Genomic DNA, 22,492 nt, shown 5'->3' with positions numbered 1-22,492 from the left:
ATGAGCAAATTTATGTTAAATTAAGCATAAACAAGTGTAAAAACTATATTCTGTATTGAGATTTAATTTTGACAATTACCTAGTAAACAAACCTGACTGCCACGAGAAGTAGATTGTTGCATAGTTTTGGTGAAAATGGCCGGTAACCCACTGTTTGTACGCAAATCCTGCAGATACTAAACAAATACAGTAACTACTCTGGTATATTTGTAAGTATGGCGTTCTAGCTCCGCCCCCTGATAGCATCATCCAATTAGATGTTAGCCCTGCAACTTGACGGAACATTGTCAACAACTGGTCAGGATAGGAGGAAAACTGTCATTTAATCCAACTGTAGCTAGTTTAACACGTTGAACTGAGATTTGTTTTTGCGGTTTTAAGTAGCTAAATACAAAGACAAATCTTTTCTGCTTACCCGTTTTCCTTAAAAAGCCAACCGTAATGGGTAAAGTTGGGAGCGGCTAACATTATCCGTCTGAATGCTGTTCAGCCTGTGACAGTGGGGGGAGGCTGCTGATACTGACTGTGAGCCTGCGGTGGGTCGGGGCTAGCCAGAAAACATCGCCTCGGTCGGACGTCCTTGAACGTCCAGAGTTTTCCCGGTTATTTCTGGACAAGAGGCAGTCTTTCAGACAAATCACCATGGATTTGTTTGACAGTAACACTGCAGGTAAGAACGGAAGACGGTGAGTAGCCGTGTCTTTAGCTACCATCAGCAGGCCAGCTAATGACTGTCGGGTCAGTGTGTTGCGGTGACACGATGACAGCTACATTGACTGGCTTTGCTGGATGCTAAGCAGACATATTTAGATATGATAAACAACGTTGTGATTAGGATTTATAAGGTAGCTAATTGAACAAAAACAGAAACCTGTTTTCCTGTTCAAAGTGAAAGTACTGCTGCGTTGTTTACTCATGTATCTACTCGGGTCGAAGCCTATTAGTTTGTAACTGGAAATGTTCTGTAGAGAGTTATAAAAGAGTTTCTAACCACTTATATTGTCCCCTGGCATTATTAAAGCAAACAGTACATCAGCTATAAAGCAAACTGCAGCAATCAAATCACAACAGTTCAACTTCCCTATTTTGTTTATCTCTAGCAGATCTTAGTTGTGAGTTTTTGTCTTTGTTTGTTTGTTGGTACAAGAGCAAACTTGTATTTCACAATCAGATTTTTGATCAGACAGTGAAAGAATGTCAAAACAAAACTCTAACTATATACCTTTGCTCTGCAGCGATGTAGTGTTTATGTTGTGTGCTCATGAGCTGAACATAGGAACAAACTGTAGCTACTGATCAATATGTAACTGTGGGTTATTGGAAAAGTAGCCATACCCTTCCAGGTTTTCCACATTTTGTCACTTTAAAACCATAATTTTTAACACATTGGAGGTAATTTTATTTTATAAATAAACACAAAGTCATGCGTTACTGTAGGGAAAGGAAACGCCTCTATGTATAGCTGCTTCTATTGTCTCATCAACTCTTAACCAACTTCCTTGTCATGACAGCATGATGCCACCAGTATGTTTTGCAGTTCTGCATTGTGAAATTATACAGTCATGTGTATTGGTGTATTGCAAACCTCCCTCCTCTCCGAATAAAATGCATCCTAGTTTGTGGTCATTTAGGTAAAATGTTAAAGCACCATGAATACATTTGCTAGGTTTGACAATAGGGTAAAGTTGCTAAATGTTTTGAGTAAGTCAGCAATATGCATGTTGGCCTATATTTACTAGGCCAATATGTAAACTATATTGGCCTAGTTTGGTGATAAGAAGCCTATTTACTCCCTGTCACACTCACAAAAATGTCTTTGTGGTTACATTTATTGTATTTTACCGTCATAACGTAGCAATACCCCAAAGGTGTTAAAAGTGATCACATCCATAGCATAATGTGACTGACTGACTATTATTTTTGCCATAAACTCTTCTGGACATTACACAGCACTGAACTACTTAGCTCCTTGCCTATTAATAGACGTTCATACCACAGCAGTGTGGTCCAGACACAGAGACTGTGTTGAAGTCGTATCAGAAACACTATAACTAAGCAAACACAGACTCGGATAATACGGCTTTCACTTGCCTTGGCTGCTGGCATATTTTTGTGGAGGTGAAAACGCTGTGTTTGTTGTCATCAGTCTAAAGCGAACAGCGTGTCTTTAGAAGGTGTTTACAGTTTCTGCTTTCCACTGGCATCCATCAGATGCATAATACAATGCACTGCTCATCACCTACAAAAGCATGGCGAGATTGTCAGGACATAGTGCACAGTGTCTTAGTTATGGAGTTATTGAATTAGGCAGCTGAACATGCTTCTGATTGTTTCGCAAATTACTTTGGGAGTAAAGAGTCTGTCTGGCTGAAAATGGCATGCATTTAGTAAAACAAAGCTTTATTCTTTTCCTGTTGCTGAAGATGCATTTTGGTTTGAGGAAGTGAAGGTTTTTTTTCTGTTCAGAACTTTGCGCGTGACGAAACAAAGACGGTAAATCTATTGCTTGTGCTTCAGCAATCGAGGCGTAACTGCTGTACACCCCTGTAGCTGCTCGATTTTGTGGCAGCTAAATAAACCACCTCGGTGAGATTTGTTCAATGATAGCCATCTTAATTATATGGGAACTAAAATGTCTGTGCAGGCTGACAAACCTGTTTCATTTAGGTCAAGGTGCCACAAAGCAGGGGGAAGAAAGGTAGAATGTGTACCAACAGGAAACTGTAAAAACGGTGAAGCAAGTGTTTATATTAATACTGCATATATGTCACCATGTTATGAGAAAATTCGCCCCTCAAAGTCTGCAAACATAAACAGATCAAACTCACTTTGTGCCGATGTAATTCGACATTTGTATTCTGCTCGGGTAAACCTCTCACACACACAGCTCAATTTCCCGTTCGGGAATCATTTGTTTTCTTTTCTTTGTGCTTCACAGAGCAAGCTAACCTGCCGAGGAACATGATCGAGAACAGCCTGTTTGAAGAAGAGCCTGATGTGGTGGACCTGGCCAAAGACTCCAACACATTTCCGGTATGCCAGTTCAAATTTTCATCATTGGAAAAAGTTAAAATTGCACAAAATTGCACATTTCATGACATGAAAGTTGTTACCAAACAGATGTGCTTGTGAATATGATGAATGTTTGTAACAATTTGCCGAACCAAACAGCTTAATGCCCCCCCCTATTGTTTTTACTTGTGCATTTACACTGAAACTCGATCCTGTGTTGCCTTGCAAAAACTTTCATACTTCTAGTTTCTTCAGTTGAAGCAAACTAGATAATCAGAATATTTTTGGGGGATTTTACATGAGAGACAAACACAAAGATGTGTTTCATCCTTGCAAATCAGGATGAAAATGATACCAATGTTGCTTGTATTTCTTTTCAACCCCCCCGGGGCAGTACTTTGCAGAACTGTGTTTCACAGTAAGAGATCCAAATCTTTTAGACTCTAGAGAGTGACGTTTTACCCCTTTCTTATTCGCAAAACAGCTTAAGCTCAATGAGTTTTGATTGGAGACGTCTGTGAACGTCAGTTTTTAGGTCTCTCCACTGATTCCTAATTGGATGTATTTCTGTACTTTGACTAGACCATTTTAACACAAGAATATTCTTTGATCTAATCTACAATTAAAGTTCTTCTCTCTGCTCTTTTTTTCCCAAGTAGTTTGCAGTATGCAGCAGGTTTTATTCCAGGATCAGTTATCTAATGAAACCAGTTTCTTTGTCCTTACTGAAGAAAGGCAGTCTCACAGCATGATGCTGCCACCACCAGAACTGTTGTATTTACACAGAGCTCCACAGGCGGAGCCTTTTTTCTTCACTGCTGGCATCTGAAGGCAACTGGTCACACTGGATTCAATGTCAGTCAAAGTAAAGAGAACAGAAAAACTTTAGGATTTTTATTTGTCAGACTTTCTTAAAATCCATTCCTACTTTTCCTTCCACTTCATATTTAGGGCTCATCATGCTGGTCTGTAACAGAATCCCAATAAAATAATGTGTAGTTTGTTGCTGTAATGTGGGGGAAAAAAAATGAATGAATACATAACGAAGGCAGCACCTGTAATTTAGTTCCTATTTTTGTGTGTCTGTTGTTTTTCCACTGATAGTTTACACAGGGAGGCATTTTTTTCTGAATCATCACACAGTGATTTGTCCTGTAGACATTTCCCACTCTTGACCCGGATGAGGTGGCATATGAGCCTCGCAGCTCACGGTTGCTGGTGCGTGGCCTGGGAGAAAACGACATGGATGACGATGAAGAGGACTGCGAGTCTTCTGCACGTCTCCTAGGAATGTCCTTTATGAACCGCAGCTCTTCTCACAGGTCCAGCTCGTCCCCTTACATCAGGCAGTCTCCACCGAGGTAACACTCAGCTCTTTGCTGTTGATGTCTTAAATAAGTTCTTTAGATTTATTATCTTCTCTTAGTTAGTTCGTCATGGTTGGATCCTGGGATATGTCATTGTCAAGTGAATGTTCACTTCTTTTTCAGATATCTGTTTTTAAAGTGATGGTTAGAGAAGCACAAAATGTAATTTTGTGTCCAATTTTTATTTACTGGTTTTGCTTTTTGAACGCTTCGATCTGCCAGGGATTTTTGCGGATTATGTCTTTAAATACATACTTAAAATATAGGTGAAGATTCCCCATTTCTGATCTGGACTTACTGTTTGAGATTACTTTATCTTCTACTATCTGCTTCAAAAAAGTCTGTAATTCATACAGTTTGGTTTGAACACAAACATTTAATTTGACTTGTTGGCAATAACTTCAATTAATAGAAATATTGATCATGAGTTTTCTGGCTGACACTGATTTCCTGCTTCTTTTGAAGTCTGACCTGCCTATTTCATTTGTTTGTTTGGCCTCGAAGTGCGTGCTGTTGGTTGATGCATTTATTTACCAAAAAGAGTCAATAAAGACGTCTTAGCTTTTATGCGCTTATTGTCTCAGGAAGAATATTGAGACTTTCTAAAATTTAATCTGTCACTCATCAATCTGAGCCGATTGAGGAATAACTGTCAGACTCCGAGCCCTGAATGATTTATTGGTGGGTCTCTAGTAATGAAGCTAAAATATAAATAAATAAATCATGGGAAAATGTAAAGCATGTGATAAAGTTATTCCGTCATCAGGGCTTTAAAGGACTAAAACATTGAAGTCAAGTGGATATAAACAAAATGGCGAGCCAATGTGAAAATGGCTAAAACAGGATTTATATGCTGTCTGTAAAATGATAATGCATCATTAGGTTATTTATTCGGTTTACATGATTTATTTGTTGTCTTCCATGTGGGTCGTAAATTTTTATAGCTATTTTAAAGTGTTTAAGACATCTATGTAACTAAAGCCCAGTTTTACTTTGAAAAATTTCAATCATATGACACACATGCATTTTAGTTGATTAAAAAGGTAATATTGATATATTTTTTGGTTTTCAGGTCATGTTCACGACCATCAGGTCGCACAATGGTTGTGTGTGTGTTTGTCCTGGTGATCGTAGCCTCGTTGACCATGGTGCTGTACTTCCTACCTGGCTGCACCTTCACCAAGGTAAGGAGAATAACTCTTAAGAGTTTTATACATTTACCTGTTTGACTCTCTGGCTCACTTTTTGACCTCTATCCTTCTACAGGCTGGTTGTCCTCAGCCAAATAAGACCGCACCCCTGGAGCCAGTCTACCCTAATTCCACAAACGGAGAACTGTTTCCATGGGCCGAACTCCGACTGCCTCACAGCATACGACCTCTCAACTATGACCTCACCTTCGCCCCCGACCTTGACAGCATGACCTTTACTGGCAAAGCTGCCATTGAAATGTCTGTACTTCACAACACAAAGCGGATTGTGCTCCATGCTGCTAATCTCAACATTACCAAAGCTACGTTTAAGGTTGGGCTGAAAGGAGATTGGTTAAGTTATTAACTTTGGGCTTTTCTCTTTCCGTCTCGTTGCTCATTGGACACGTCTTCTCTTCCAGCTGGGCAACGGACAGGCCCGTGACGTGACTGTACTGGAGTACAAACCCCGGCAGCAGATTGCTGTGAAGTTCCCGGAGGAGCTGAAAACAGACCAACAGTGTGTTCTGACATTTGAGTACAATGCTAACCTCTCACACAGCTACGATGGTTTCTACAATAGCTCGTACACTGACAAATATGGAAACAAAAGGTACATTTTATGAATAATATTTGTGTTAAATCTATGTGTGGAGGACATTTTGTTACTGTCTCTTGCTGGGACACAAATGAAGGCTATGAAGACAACAATAAAAAGCATGTTTGACTTTTCTTATTGATTTGAAAACATGTGAGTAACAACCTTCATCTTTTATTCATAGAGTTCTTGCAGCAACACAGTTTGAGCCGCTTTCAGCCAGGAAGGCCTTCCCTTGTTTTGATGAGCCGTCTTTCAAAGCCACCTTCCTGATAAAAATCAACAGAAAACCAACCTACATGAGTCTTTCCAACATGCCTAAGGTATTGTTCAAATAGTGATTTACCTGTAAGATAAAAAGGCTCTGCTTCCATTAAAAGGAAGTGAAAAATGAGATCAGTAACTCAAGTAAAAGTCTAAATTCAATAAGAATAAGAAGAGTTTAACTTAAATGCAAAAATCCTCTTAAATTCACAAATTTAGAAAAGTTGCGGGCTGCACAGTGGCGCAGTTGGTAGAGTTGTTGCCTTGCAGCTAGAAGGTCCTGGGTTCGATTCCCGGCCCGGGGTCTTTCTGCATGGAGTTTGCATGTTCTCCCTGTGCATGGTGGGTTCTCTCCGGGTTCTCCAGCTTCCTCCCACAGTCCAAAAACATGACTGTCAGGTCAATTGGTTTCTCTAAATTCTCCCTAAGTGTGTGTGTGAATGGTTGTTTGTCCTGTCTGTCTCTGTGTTGCCCTGCGACAGACTGGCGACCTGTCCAGGGTGACCCCGCCTCTCACCCGGAACGTTAGCTGGAGATAGGCACCAGCAACTCTCCTGACCCCATTTAGGGACAAGGATGAACAGAAAATGGATGGATGCTAAATAGTGTGTGATTTTGGTTCAATTTGAAATAATTTATATTTATGTATAAAATTTTTTAATTACAATTAAGTTGTTTGTTATAGTTTAAATATTTGTGTGCTTTCTGTCAAGGGAGAAATATTAAGAGTTTTAAGAATAAAGCCAACACTTGGTGTCATTTTTAATAAGCCCACATTAAAAAAAAAGTCTCCATCTTGCAGCACATAAAACAAAAACATAAAAATATATTCCAACTTAATCCTTTATTTTATACTTGAGAACTTGTTGAAATTTGTCTTTTACCACCACCTACATCAATCAATATGTTCCCATGATCCCCAATAACCATTGTTGTATTTGAGACAAAAAAGGGGAAAACCTCTGGCCGTGGCAGCATCATGTTTTGTGGGTGTTTTTTGAAGTAGTGACTAATGGACTTCTCAACGTAGATGACGTACTGATAACATTTTGTGAAAACCTTAAGGCAAAATTTTAACACATCAGTCTGAAAGTAAAACCCCAAGCCAAACATCCGGCTGATGGGTGGTACCAACTAAAATCTTTTTGCAGTGTGCACTGCTGTCTGTACAATAAATAGACAGATTTACAGCTCCTCATGTGGACACGGTTTTTATTTCCTTACTTTCTGATTTTCAAAACCACCTTTATTTCCCTGCATGTTGACCTTGTAGTTACTTAACTCTAGCACTCTGCGTTTCAGGCCAAAACCACGCCTCTCTCCAGTGGCCTTGAGCAGGATGAGTTTGAGAAGACCAACGTCAACATGAGCACTTATCTGGTGGCCTTCATTGTTGCTAACTTCACCTCTGTCAGCAGCAGTGCTTCAGGAACAAACGTAGGTTTACAAATGGCCATGTTTTGCTGTGGGTTCAAACCATAATCATCGCTAATTAATTTGAAAACATTGCGTTGGTGCCTTGGTGTATTTTACTTTGTGTCTATTTGTGATGCATATCCACATCTGTTGGTCGTAGGTCTCTGTATATTCTGTGCCAGATAAGAAAGAACAGACCGGCTTCGCTTTGGACACAGCTTCCAAACTGCTGCAATTTTACAACAAATTCTTTGAGATTGAATACCCACTGAAGAAACTAGGTGAGCAGAACCACTCACCTGTACAAAGTTTATCCTTCTACACCTTTTTGTTATCATTTGCCACACTTTTGCTTCATTTCTGTTTTGTTAGACTTGGTGGCCATTCCTGACTTCCTGGCAGGAGCCATGGAGAACTGGGGGCTCATCACTTTCAGGGAGACCACCTTACTGCTGGACAACAACTCCTCCTCTCTCGAAAAACAAGTAGTAGCCTCTGTAATAGCCCATGAACTCGCTCATCAGGTAGTTATTTTTATTTATTTATTTTTTGACTCCAGGAGAATAGAGTGTGATTATGTTTGGTTTGCTGGTCCATCTCTGTGTTTCAGTGGTTTGGAAACTTGGTGACCATGAGCTGGTGGAACGACCTGTGGCTCAACGAAGGCTTCGCCACCTACATGGAGTACATGTCACTGCAGGAAATACTGCCCAGTTTTGACACTGTAGGTTTGAACATTTGACCTGTGTGTACATAATATTTCTGGTGGATGAATTTGAGAACTATTTTAATGAGTCTTGCTTGAATTGTTTTACAGGGTAATTTATTCCTGAGTGTGCGGTTCAGAGCCCTGGACAAAGATGCGCTAAACTCCTCCCACCCTGTGTCGACAGAGGTTAACACGCCAGAACAAATCGAGGAAATGTTTGACTCGGTCTCCTATGAAAAGGTACAGCTTTGAGTGTTATACAAAATACAAAAAGGTCTTTGACCAAGATTTCTTTCTCTTGCTTCCAAGAAGAGTTCCTTTTTTTTGTTGTTTTGTCTTCTGTCGCAGATGTTCTGATCTGTATTTGATTGGGCTTGCTAAATGTTTTTTTTGCTCTTTCTTTAACTGATTTTACATTTATTTTAAGTTCAGAACCTGATAATCAGCCAGTGAATCAACAGAATAATATACGTTTATTGTGTTAGATCCCTAGGAATATACATGTTAATGTGTTTAGGGATTAATAATCTCTTATTACTCTGATAGGTCACTACTTTTATTACATTTAAAACGTCATAAAAGAAGTATCTCTCAAGTCTTTGCTGGATTATTTTCCAGTTTCTTGAAGAGATGTCTTTCACATATTATTCATCTGTTGTTGATGTTAGTTTTACCTTATGCTGACTCTTTGTCCTCCATTTGCCCGCTTTCCTATTTTTAAGCCAACTCATCACAATTTGTAATTATGTTTAATTACTTAAAAAAAAAAAAAGTGAACAGAAAATGGTTGAAAAGCAGCCAAAGTTCAAAGAAAAACTATAAAAGATGTTTAAAAAGCACATAGAACTACTGAACAAGACAACTTTTAAAGATTACCAGAAAGCCTGGCTTCGTAAAGGCAAAGTATAAAGATACATTAGGGTAGTTTTTAACTTGCTTAGTTTACTAGAGACTCCGTGTTGTTTTGCCAAATATTCATATCCAGTTTCTTACTTCAGAGAAATTTCTCTGCTGGACCTCACAGTCGGCTGCAGCTGTGGCTAATGATCCATCTTGGTTTTAATTGTTGGTGTTTTGTGCCTCTGCTCTCCAGGGGGCTTCAATTCTCCTGATGCTGAATGCATCATTGCCAAAAGAGCAGCAGTTCAAAAAGGGCATTATTCAGTATCTGAAATCATTTAGTGGATTAAATACAGAAACGGTGGACCTTTGGAACAGCCTCACACAGGTATGTATATGCCTTTACATGGGGTCGATATGTGCACAGTTTTTTAAATGATGTCTTAGGAGGTAATTGATTGACTCTTATCCTCAACATGCATGTCCAACATGGATACATCTAAATTTATTTCATCTCCAATAGATGCATTAACACTATTTCAGTTTGCAAACACAAGTAGTAGATTTTCTGCTGGATTAAAAACTGGTACTTCTGTCAATTTGCCTGCAGCTTTTTGTTTTATCATCATTATTAAGTTGATAAAATATTAACAAATGAGTTGTTTTTAGTGCTTAAAAAGAAAATAAGAATGAACAGGTTGGGCCCTTAAAGAAAAACTGGAAGAGACACGTAAAAACCTCATCACTGCATCTCTTGTCAGAGATCTTTGTCATCACGTCTCTTCCATGCAGACCAAAAACAGTACTTTGTTTCCTGTAACATGAACCCTTTTTTGTTAGTTTTTCTATTTGGAATAACTAGATTAGTTTCCCAGGAGTTTTACACTTTATATACATACATTTGCCAGATGAAATATTTGGTAATAACCTTTGAATAATATTTCTGAAGCTTTGAACTCCGAGCCATCAGTTTACTGATTAGGTGTCTGCAAGCGTAACGTTTCCTTCCTGCTGCCTGTTCATCACATATTGATCCTTATCACCCAGCTTGGTTTGGTTTTAAACTAAAGCTGCGTTAGCGAGTCTTGAACTCTATTGTTTGATTTTTCCTCTATTTTTATCTTCACCAGAATCTTAATTATCATTCACCTGTAACACTTCAAATGACTCCTTCTGTCATTTTACTTATTTCCTGCATGTTGAGGTTTCCACCCCGCGTAGGAATATTTCTGAGATGATGAGTTCATGGACATCACAGAAAGGCTTCCCTCTGGTCACTGTGAGTCGCAAAGGCGACATGGTGACCTTCTCCCAGGAGCCTTTTCTGCTCACATCTGACAACACCACAAAAGCACCCAGGTGGGTTTCGTCAACACACTCCTCATCGAGAGAAATGCATCATGAAACCCAACGGTGCTGCCATCTCCGTTTCAGACAGTGGAATATTCCCATCACATTCGTGAACGACAGCTGTAGCTTGGCCCCGGAGTGCAGACAGATGTTCAATCTGAGTAAAAAGTCAGGTACAGTGTAACGCTTACCCCTCCTGTAACACTCTCTGTCACATTGTTTTGGACTCTGCAGTGACAAATGTTTGTGTATCTCAGAAAGTTTAAAGGTGCCGGGAAGCGTAAAGTGGCTGAAGTTGAACTACAAGAATACCGGCTTCTACGTTGTCGACTACGGACAAGATGGTTGGAATGCTATTCGTGACGCTTTATCGGAAAACATCAGCGTTCTCACAGCTGAAGACCGAGCCTCGGTCATACATAACATCTTTGCTCTCTCCAGGTAAACATCTGAATATTGTTTTCTTACTTTGTGAGTGCACCAAAATAAATTACGACATCAAATAGTTAATTTGCTTCAGTAATTCAGATGGTGAAAATCATTGTCACAGAGGTGATCAGTCTTTGCCCATTTGGCTTTAACTGCTCACCTCAGCTCATCTAAATTATAGTTTCTGATCAGTCAAGTGCAGATAAACCTGGATCATTCAGACAGGCATTGTTATTTTTGGTGGGGAGGGTGGATGTCAAGTCTTAAATCTGCATCTCCATATAACTCTTAACATTTCCTGGTAAATGCCTGCATTGAATTTGAGTTTGATAAAACACAGCAGACAAACACCATCAGATGACTTGTCTTCCCAGATAAACACTAATCGATTCCTCCAGAGTCTGTAACCTTTGAACTTTGAGCACCTGAGCAACAGTCCAGCTGCTTTCTCTGGTTCAGAGTTGTGTTTAATTACTTGAATAAATTAACATTTCAGTGATGTTCTACATATGTAACATATATGCATAGTCTGTGATTAAATAAGCAAGTTTACTCCAATATTTCACTTCAGTGTTCAACCTTTTCTCCCTGCTTTGTTTGGTGGTTAGACTGGGACGTGTCCCTTTTGAACAAGTATGCCACCTGTTGAGCTTCATGCCTAACGAAACGGAGACGGCTCCTGTGACAGAAGCGCTGCTGCAGCTGAACAGCATCTACAGGCTGCTCGATAAAAGGCAGGAGTCTGGCTTGGCATCTCGCCTGAAGGTACTTTCCAAATGAGTGCTTTGGAAAGTCAGTTGGTGTTTAAATTTAATCTGAGCAGTAAAACTGATTATTATTTTTTTCTTTAATTGTCTGTTAGCCTGAAATTTAAAGCATGAGCTCTTTTAAGTTATAAACTACATTACTTTTGTAAAATAAGTCCAAATGTTGCTGTGGAATTGAGTTTTATTTATCTTTTTTTTTTCTGTATGCGACAGAGTTACATTCAGAATCAATTTGGTTCTCTGATGGAAAGTCAAACCTGGAAGGAGGAGGAGAGTGTATCGAAACAGGAGCTGCGCTCAGCCCTCATCTCGACGGCCTGCGCTCTGAATAACGAAGGTTACGTTGCCAAAGCCAAATCCCTGTTCAAAACCTACACCGACTCCAATTTTACCTTCAAGTAAGTAAAGAACTCAATAATTGGATGGATTTTATATATATAAAAAAATGCCTCAACATCCTTTTGCAAACAGAAACAGGCTTTTAATTTTGTAAGAGTTCAGGAAATGTGTAACATTCAGAACAAAGGACCCAAAATTTCAGCCAGATACAAAATGGAAAAGCAAAGGGTTTATTGATAATCAGGGTATGGGACAGGCGACCACCATCACTAGGACAGGAGCCTGAGGGCAGAGAACCAGGTTAGTGGGTTGTAATCTTGGTTGTCAAGGCTCAATAGAGAAAGCCACTAACCTCCTCAAGGTGCTGTGGAGGACACAGGAAGGTTCCTGGCTTCTCAGGGCTCGGTTGTAGAGAGCAGAACACCTCTGCAAGATGGAGACTGATCCAGAGGTTGAACACTGGTAGCAGGTTATGAGCTCAGGGCAAATCAGAATTCGGAGGTCAGGGGGCAGAAACGGGTCAGGCATGTGAAGACAATCTCAGGCAGACAAACCCAGGGTGAGGCAGGAGGCAGAGGTCAAGAGGCAGAAACAGTGTCGGGTCCAGAAATCAGAAGTCAGTGAAGTATCCGACGTGGGCTAGGCAAGGCAGGGAAATCCAGGAGACAAGAAACCTGATCGTGGTTAGGCAAAGGAGGTAACGCTGGATATCTGCTCACACTGAAGGCTTTCAAAAATCTGGCATCATCTGCCTTCCTGAGAGCTGACTAAAACTGCTGGTGAACAGGTGGATGACATGAGCAGCATGCAGGTCAACCAGATGAGCTTGACTGGAGAGGTGAAGGCTGAGGAGAAAAACAAAGCAGGCAGACGGGCCAGAATCGTGACAAAAATGTGTGTTAGTAGGAAGAGGAAAGCAAGAGCCCTAAAAATAAATATTCTATTGTTTGTGTTTTCATATTTACTTCTGTAGGATCCCAGGTGATTTGCAGCAAGCTGTGTTTACAGTGGCCGCTCAGTCAGACGACGGTTGGAAAACTTTGAACGCCTTGTACGCAACTTCCACCAATGACGCGCAGAAGCGAAAGATGCTAAAAGCCCTGGCATCCACTCAAGACCCACGTCGTATTGCGTGGTAAGGGTCTGTGTGCGATCTTATATATTTTTAAGCTGAAGTTCACAGCAGTTCTTTAAAGTCTTGCACATTTTGCTTTATAAACTTAGACTCATTTGGATTTCATGTCATAGACCAACACAGAGTATCATTCTTGAAGTGTAAAAGAAATTATTAATGGTTTTCAAAAATCTTTGCTTGAAAGTCATTTTCCTTTTCTTTGATGCTGCTAAATAAAATCTAGTGCAGTCCGTCGTCTTCAGATGTCAACAAATTAGTAAATGGAGTCACTCTGGAGGAGCTGCAGAGAACAAATCGGTTCACGTCACAACTATTGGTCTTCCACTCCACAAATCTGACCTTTATGGACGAGTGATGAGAAAAACATTGAAATAAAGTTGGAGTTTGGAGTTTGCCACAAGAAATGGACGCAACAAACATGAGGAAGTAGAAGGTCTTTTGACAGATGAAACCAAAACTGGACAGTTTGTTCTAAATACAAAACAATGCAGAAATAAGTCTGCAGCAGTGACAAGAGAACCGGATCAGAGTTATCAAGGAGATAAAAAGAAACTCAGGAAACAAAAGCTTTTTGTTTATTTTTATTCCTCTCCCAATATCCTTCTTTCTGCTACAAGCATCTTGTTGCATTGTGGTCTCACTTAGGGTGGTATTGTTTGCTGCTAAAGTCTCTTTATTTTGATCTGTGCAGGATTCTCAAGGCCGCTCTGAATGGGGCTATCATCCAGACACAGGAGCTGCCTCTGATCATCAACACCATGTGTAACGGGTTTGCTGGCTATTTGTTTGCTTGGGATTTTGTACAAGTAAACTGGGACCGCCTCATAGAGAAGTAAGTGTCATCAGATCCCTGATAAGACATTCCAGTATTATAAGACTGGAATGTCTTAAAATACATTCCAGGATTAATTTACCTGCTAATTAAAGGATCTGGACTTCTGAGTATCATTATAGCTTCCTGTGCTTCTGGCTGCAGGTTTCCTGTGGGCTCCTTTGCCATTCAGACAATCGTCAAATCCACTACCTCCCAGTTCTCCACACAGGTGCATCTTGATCAGGTATGTAAATATTAGAGATGTACAATATGATTTCATGGGATTGGCAAACACAGAATAGTGCACAATTGTGAACCGGCTCTGTTCTGATACCTTGAGATAAAAGCAAGTGTAGCTTATTGGCTTCACAAGTCACTTAATTAGTCATTTTTCTCTGGTGGGGTCAGAGTTAATAGGAAACCTGTAGATACTGCAAAATACTTGACTGGGGTGGAAGTTTAATGACCCAAAACACACAATCAGAGCTACACTGAAACTGTTTACCGTATATCAAAGCAGATCCACGTTTAAGAATGGCCCAGTCAAAGCCCAGACTGATGTACATTTGGACTTTTATGGCAGTTGTTGTCTCCTTTTAATATGACTGTGCTTTAGCTATTTTGCAAAGATGAATAGGTAAAAACGAGTAAAGATATTTGCAGAATTATTTTCAAATTCTTTCAAAAGAAACACAAAAATACTTCCAGCAGCGTCTGATTTACAAAGTGTTGACTCACTGTGGCTAAATGCAGATGCACACCACACTCTTCGAGGTTTGAATTGTTAAAACCATGTATGAGATACAGTTATACCCTACTTGTTATATTGGTCTGAGTTTTGAGTTTGTAATGTGACAAAAAAAAAACAAGTTCAAAGGATATAATACGTTAAAGTCTGTAAACCTGTTTTGAATGACTGAGAGTCCTCGGATCACTTTGTGTCTCTTGCAGGTTCAGGCGTTCTTCTCCAGCCTGAAGCAGCGCGGCTCTCAGATGAGGAGCGTGCAGGAGGCTCTGGAAACCATCAGGCTGAACAAACGGTGGATAGAAAACAACTTACAAGCTATGAGAAAATGGCTTTAGGAAGGTTAAGTCAGCCTGAATCCGCCCCGATAGCGAGCAGGTGGGGGTGCATCTTCAAGACAGCAGCAGCGTTTGCACTATTTTTGGACTCTGTCCCTTAACTCCCAGTATCCAGATCAGAGCACTAATCGAAGGCTCCTTCTGGATGAAAGGTTTCTGAGATGAGTCCTGTCAGTTTTACTTGATAGCTCAGGGTGGTTCTGATTGTCCGTCTGATTGTTGTCAGACTCAACACACACTCCTTGTGTTTTATGCTGTCGACCAAACCTTCTCCGCAGTTCTCATCTAAACCTTGTGCTTTATTAGACAATCATGCTTCAAAGATTGAAACAGACCTCCTCTCGCCCCTGCTGCGTCTCAAACACCCAACCATTTAGGCTATAAAATGTTTCAAAACATCACAATGTATGTACGTAGGCGAGGCGGCGCGACGTTCCTCAGCAGTGAGGAAATAAGAGATGCGGTTTTGTGAAATGGATCCCCGTCACTCCTGTAACTAAAGAGTTTTGCCACGTTGATGCTAGTTAAGTTAGATGATTAACTGATGGTTTAAAATGCCAAACTGTTTTTGGTATCGGTTGAATGTAGTAAGAAACCTTCCCACTGTGTGCAGTAAAGGATGTACTGAAAACCAGTGCAGGTTTAAATCACCCAATGTGTCTTACAGCAGGTGAGAGCAGGCAGCCAACACTGGAGCCAAACGGTCTCTTCATTTAGTTTCAGCTCTGATCCAGATGTTTTACTCTACTTTTGTTGCCTCTATTCTCTTAATTTTTTTTTTTTTTTTTTTTTTTTTAAGTCCATACCTGTGTAAGGTTGTAAGAATAATGTAAATACTGTCAGCAATGTGCTTTTGGAAGTACAATTTTAGACATATTGACTTTTAATATTTTACAACTTGATATCTGTTGCGTTTGTTTGTAGTGTAATGTTTTATTTTGAGTCCAGGTCAAAGCTTTTTGTTATTTTCATATTTCCTTATTTAGACAACCAAAAGGAGGTCGTTTGCTGATGAATGTTGTCTTACAAGGGCTACTGTGCATATTAGAGATATCAGGCATCTGTGTTTATCTGTCTATACTTATTGATAATTTGTTGTTTATTAGACTAAAACACACAGAGGTTGCGTGTCACTCCTCAGAAGTAGTTATTTATTAACAGTCTTCACATGTGACTCTTTGTTTTCTGAAATGTTATTTAAAGACAGATGCATGTCCAGAAAGGTACCTTCTTCAGATTCACTCTCTTGTTGCGTTTATTATGGTTTCATTTTGTTTCACGCGTTAAAAATGGTGTCGTTACATTACAGTGTCATTTACGCCCACAAAGGCAACTCAAGATGTTTGTGAAATGTTCGTCTTAGCGGTACCTTAGGACAAGGCGATTCGACGAAACCTCTGTTATTGATGGGTTCCATGGTGCAAAAGGTTCTTGAAAAGTATGAAATTGCTTTTTAGCATTTTCCAGATCTGGATAAGTAAAAAAAAAAGAAAAGAAAAAAAAACATGCTTGATTTTACTCTTTTTCTTTCTTACATTTTCAAAACAAATTGACATTTATCTATATTAAATTCCAATGCTTTTGTCTTTGACTTGCCAAATTACATATTTAACATTTTACACAGGGGAATTATTATTGAACTCCCTGTTTGGTCCCCAGACAGCTCGACATTCAGATTAAACTGAACCTGTGGTTCCGAAACTGGGTTTAAAATATTCAACAAAGCACAATAGCTGATATTTTTAGAAATATCTTGAAACAAAATAAAGACACCAAATTTTTTTCAACTGTGCTTTTAAGTAATCTGTTTTTAGTCTAGATATTATATTATTGGCACAGTCCAAACATTTTCGAAACAGAGCTGATCGAAATTAGTCCAGATCTTACAAATTGCATTATGCTTGTGCTACTCCAAAAATCAGTGTTGAGCCTCCAGATAACACGTGACGACTATTCAACGGGTTCAAATAGATTTGTAGTAATTTATTTAGAACTGTAGAAAAGCCAAGTCTTTAAAAGTGTAAAGATAACGGGTCTATAAGTTTCCAAAGTAGAAGAAATTGAGACAAAAACAAGTAACTGAATCAGACTTTGTAAAGCATCTCATCACAGTTTAAATCTGCATAAAGGTCATTAATATTTCAGCCAATCATTTTGTCCTCTCACTGATTCTATGTGCTGAAAGGATTTCATTCAGTTTTGCTCAGATATCTTTCTGTTACGTAAGAGCGTCATGCTCACAGTGAAACTAAGACATTTTGTTTTTGCACTGAGATGATGTCCTTCATATTCTTTCAGGATTTTATGGCTTGAAATCTGCACAAATTGTTCAACTAAGCTACTTAGGGAAAACATTTAAAATTGAAAGAAAGTGAAAGGGAACTCCATTTTCATCCGTCAGATTTTCCCACATTGTTCTTCTGTCCCTTTTCTGTTGCATTTTGTTTTTGTCAAAAACTGCCCAAAGTTTTAAGTTCCTGTGCTTTACGAACCTTTTTCGTGAAGCAAACCGTTTCATTTATTATCATTATTGACACTCCAAATAAAGCTAATCTGCATCCAACTCTTCTTTAGTGGCTTTCATTGTACAACATCAACTGTTTATTGTAAAATGTAAAAGGAAAGTAGATGTATTTACATGTAAATATGATCACATGCATATATTCTTTGAGCATTAGAACATTTTTAGCTTCACTGTTGAGATTCCTTCTTGACACTACAAAATTTTATATCAAATTCTTTAATTGAACGATTTCTACTTATAACATTTAAAATTTGTTTAACTTTCCCGTCTTTTCATGGCTTTTCCTTCAGGTGTCATTAATGCATTGGACATTTTATTATTGGCAGATGTTCAGCACATTGTTACTGATTTTAAGTTGGTTTTATTTATTTTCTGTGTTTGATGTTATCACACTGATCTGAATTTACCATCCTTCAGAAACGTGCTGGTTCTGGTTGGGGTTAAATAGTTTTGCTTTTGAAATTTCACATGCAATTGTAGCCAATCCCCTTAACTTCAGGTTTGACAGGATTTTTCTAAATTAAATAATTTAAATCAGAAATGTAAATGATTTCTACGTGAAAGCAACAGAACCACAGAGTAACTGGATACAGAGACGCATCAGAACCACAGAAGCGGTGTCAAAAAAAAAAAGAAATTCTGTATCTGAACAGGAGATGGCAGCGATGCTCCTAAAAGATGCCCTTAAGTTTAATGTAAGTCAGAAGCATTGTTGAATTGTACCAAATGCGTTGACCAGCAGGAAAATCTTAAATGGTGGCTTTTTGTTTATCTTCTACAACAGTAGATAAAAGAGAAAAAGCTATTTACAATATTAGATGAAAAGAACTGACCTTGAATATTCACTAGAACATTGAAGAAGTCCTCTGGTGACATGAGGTTAAACTTAATCATTTAAATTCATATGGCTGCACTCCTATTCTTTTGTTTCAAAGGATGAGCTTTACTGGTCTGTGTAAACTGACCAGTAACGCATAGACCAAAGTACTAGCTAACACTGGCAGATTAGTTCACCTATTGCAAGACATTCTTCCTGATTAAAAAGTGAACTATCACTTTTTCATTAATGTTAAGAAATTACTGACTTAAAACAAGCTCCTACATCTGGCTGAAAACTGACTTGTAAGTTAGTTTTGTTTATTTCAAGTGTACTATTTGCACTAGAGACTAGATAATAAATACTTGGTAAGATGGAACTCCTGAATTACTTTTATTTGTTTCAGTTTATGTAAATGTAAAATGTTTTAAGTAAAGTTTATGAAGCATAAAGTAGCTATCCTATTCATCGCTTAGAGATACTTTGAGAGCATTTTTCTCTTACATTGTCGAAGACTTATGTCTTGTTTGAGAGCGTTAGCCTTTGACTCCACATCCAGATATTGTGCTTGACCTCAGACTTTGAAAGCCACTGCTGACGTGTTGACATTCTCCTCTACACTTAAAAAAATGTGATTAAAGATAGCTTCAAGACCCAAATGATTAGCCCTAAGGTACATATCACACCAATCAGTTGTAGAGTTAGACCTGCAGAAAAACTAACCTTGAGCAGAAATATTCATGCACTGATTCGGAAAACGTCACCTATTTCTGTGTCCTGTCTTTGGCATTTCAGACATTTGACAAGATGGCTGCCTCAAGGCCAACCCAATGCTTTTGGGGCCCCTAAACCAACATTTGAACGCCAGAAGAGTCATCATGTCTAGACTAATTCACGTTTGTAGCATACCTGATTTCATTATTGTCATTTGTAATTAACTTGCATCATGCCAGGTGATTAAAAATAATTGTTACTACAACCCTTCAGATGCCTGACCTCACGTGATTCATGATCAAAAGCGATTAGCAGATTCCAGTTGATATCAAAGTTTTTTCTACGGTGGCCGACAGGTGCAAATGCGCAGCAAAAGAGAAAACATGCAAACAAAAAAAGACACGCGCACAAATTAAATGCGGCAAACAAAAAGCAAATAAAATGCAGCAAACAAAAAAGAAGACACCCCCGAATGAAATGCAGCAAACAAAAAGAAAACACCCCCGAATGAAATGCAGCAAACAAAAAAGAAAACACCTCCGAATGAAATGCAGCAAACAAAAAGAAAACACCCCCGAATGAAATGCAGCAAACAAAAAAGAAAACACCCCTGAATGAAATGCAGCAAACAAAAAAGAAAACACCCCTGAATGAAATGCAGCAAACAAAAAAGAAAACACCCCCGAATGAAATGCAGCAAACAAAAAGTGTTGAAAACGGAAGTGCTCCAGACCACTAGGGGGAGTCAAAGAAAATAGTATTCATTTCTATGGGACCAGATGCAAGATTCAGAGAAAGAAATTTGAAAGAAAGTAAAGGTACGTATTACTATATTTCTTTTCAGATACGCCAAAGAAGACATAATATAATATGTCTTCTTTTATAATATTTATAATGCTATTATAAATATTATAATAATATAATATGTCTTCTTTTATAATATTTATAATATTATTATAATAATATAATTTGTCTTCTTTTATAATATTTATAATAATATTATAAAAGATGCCGTAACTAAACAAAATACAATTACAAACACAAAACAAATAACAGTACAGCTAAGTTTGACTAAACTAAAAACCTAAACGGAATATCAAAATAGTAAACTTTAAATACTAATATTTACTTAAATACAAAACTTATCTAAACAAAGGAAACTACAAATTCCCCCTGCCAGCAGGAACTAGTGGTTCAGTCCAATCAGCATTTCAGCCTGCTGAGCCCTGGCCCCCATCCTTTGTCTGGCAACTCCAAGGCAGGTAAGTACCGATGGGAAAACAGAGTTAATCTTAAGTAAACAAAATTAACTTTAAGTTGACATAAATACATATGTTAACTAAATGCGCGCGCTAACAAATAGAACAAATGTATCCAAATGAACTAAGAAATGTTTTTATTGAAACCAAAGTGTTGTTGTGTTTGTATGAAAAAATAAACTGTGCATAAAAGAGTTACCGAAAGAGGGTGGCCATGGATTTGGCCATCACAGACTTCTAAAAGTGATTAGCAACTAGATTTTATTTGTGTCTGATCCAGACTACAACAGGCTGCATAATTTATATATTTATTTCTACCAAATATTTTAAGCCACAAGTTATTTTTGTTCCATTTCTTTGTTGGTCTAAGATATAAAATCACTCTAAAACATATAAAAGTTTTTGTTTTTAATATGACTTTTATTTAAAAGTTTCCCATCCTGTGCAGCTTTGTAGTGACTGAGTTTTTTTTCCTAATTCTGTCAGTACATCTTTAGCACAGAGCTCATCATGAAATGTGTAACCCACATGGTTTCAATCAGCATGACGGTCCAACTTCAGGCTTGTCAAACTGCCTTTTCCACCGGAGTTACATAAGGCTTCCGCGAATGTATGATGACCTTTGTCTTCCATGCATCCCTGGATAGTGCACCCGGGTAACATTTTATACTTTGTACTCACAAATTGTGCAGCAGCCTTGCACTAATGGAGCTGTCTTTTACAATCATACTAAGGGTTTTTCTGTAATGGCATCACATATTTCATGCCCATGTAGCGAGGGAATAAAAAGTGCTCATCTCGACTGGTTGGGTAGAAACGAGTTCCTAACCTGACACAAGTCTGCTAATTGAAATAATAGAAATGATCAGTATCCTGATTCAACGGCATCGCTGCCACCAAACCATAAAACCATAAATTCTGCTGAATGAGGTCCTACAGTTCCCCAAAGAAAGCAAACAGCTCTGCAGTGTCCGCTCTGCGTCATGAAATGCTGAAAATATATTTACTATGATTGCAGAGATGACCACAAAAATGATGTTTATGTAGTGTTTATCATATGAACGTTACAATTCTGTTGACGTTAAGAAAGGTTTTAACATTTTCGTCCTTTGCGCTGGCTAATTGAAGAAAGGAAATTGACACTTTATTGGAGTCAAAACCCAGCAAACAGTTGTTGCTCGTGGATCCAATTTGCTTTTAAACAACTCTGTCATACAAAGTGCTAAGCAACTAGAACGGAAAAATGGACACACTAATAAAACTTAAATTATAGCCATCGATTAAACCAGCCTCTTGATGTCACTGTGGACTATCTCTGCTCGTCGACAGCCGTTATATAAGCTCAAACTACAACGCCTGATGCTGTGGGATAACAATACTGTCTTATCCATCTAGCGTCCTTTGCTCTTTATTCACCAGTACCTGAGAATAAAGTCTTTTTACTTGAAGACAAAACAATAATGTTTCAAAGGATGAATCATAGTCATGTTGAAACACTTGTAAAAAGTTATCCAACCATTGCTGTAAATCAAAATGACAGATGCTCAATCAAAATGCTGTAAATCAAAATGTAAGAGTCAGTTGACAGAGGAATGACACTTGTTGAGTGTGATGTAATCTCTCTGTGAGCCAGGTGACTGATAAACACTGCAGTTTTAATACTGAGTTTTCTCCAAAGGCTTCTGGAAGCCTCTGGCATGCCATGTTTACTTATCTGATCTTGTCTGACACTTATCGTATCTTTCTATCTCAAAGGTTTGGATTGACGAAGGAGGCGCAACAGGTTTCCATAAAGGTTGCTGTTGCATAGTTTCACTAGAGCAGAGCTTTTACACAAACGGTGTGATCTTGTGAGATTCCAGAAA

The 22,492-nt window shown here is 38.6% G+C and overlaps 1 protein-coding gene across 1 annotated transcript; it reads left to right on the top strand.

Moving 5' to 3' along the window:
- Positions 1 to 261: 261 nt before the first annotated feature.
- Positions 262 to 17,876, top strand: LOC122828809 (leucyl/cystinyl aminopeptidase). The gene is made up of 22 exons (XM_044112728.1): positions 262 to 670; positions 2,939 to 3,033; positions 4,171 to 4,373; positions 5,452 to 5,563; positions 5,646 to 5,903; positions 5,992 to 6,182; positions 6,352 to 6,490; positions 7,734 to 7,868; positions 8,008 to 8,128; positions 8,220 to 8,371; positions 8,458 to 8,571; positions 8,665 to 8,796; positions 9,650 to 9,784; positions 10,601 to 10,755; positions 10,831 to 10,919; positions 11,004 to 11,187; positions 11,784 to 11,940; positions 12,156 to 12,340; positions 13,255 to 13,416; positions 14,108 to 14,248; positions 14,393 to 14,474; positions 15,182 to 17,876. The coding sequence occupies exons 1-22, from the start codon at positions 643 to 645 to the stop codon at positions 15,311 to 15,313; spliced, it is 3,102 nt and encodes a 1,033-aa protein (XP_043968663.1). The 5' UTR covers positions 262 to 642; the 3' UTR covers positions 15,314 to 17,876.
- Positions 17,877 to 22,492: the final 4,616 nt, after the last annotated feature.

The sequence above is a fragment of the Gambusia affinis genome, linkage group LG03 (assembly GCF_019740435.1).
Source record: "Gambusia affinis linkage group LG03, SWU_Gaff_1.0, whole genome shotgun sequence".
Lineage (NCBI taxonomy): Eukaryota > Metazoa > Chordata > Actinopteri > Cyprinodontiformes > Poeciliidae > Gambusia > Gambusia affinis.
This window is presented reverse-complemented; position numbering and strand designations above follow the sequence as displayed.

Bases quoted from the DNA above. Each gene is read 5' to 3' on its own strand.
- LOC122828809 (XM_044112728.1), top strand. From the start codon at position 643: ATGGATTTGTTTGACAGTAACACTGCAG. The intron at 5,564-5,645 runs GTAAGGAGAATA...ATCCTTCTACAG, and splicing joins CTGGCTGCACCTTCACCAAG to GCTGGTTGTCCTCAGCCAAA. The intron at 13,417-14,107 runs GTAAGGGTCTGT...TGATCTGTGCAG, and splicing joins GACCCACGTCGTATTGCGTG to GATTCTCAAGGCCGCTCTGA.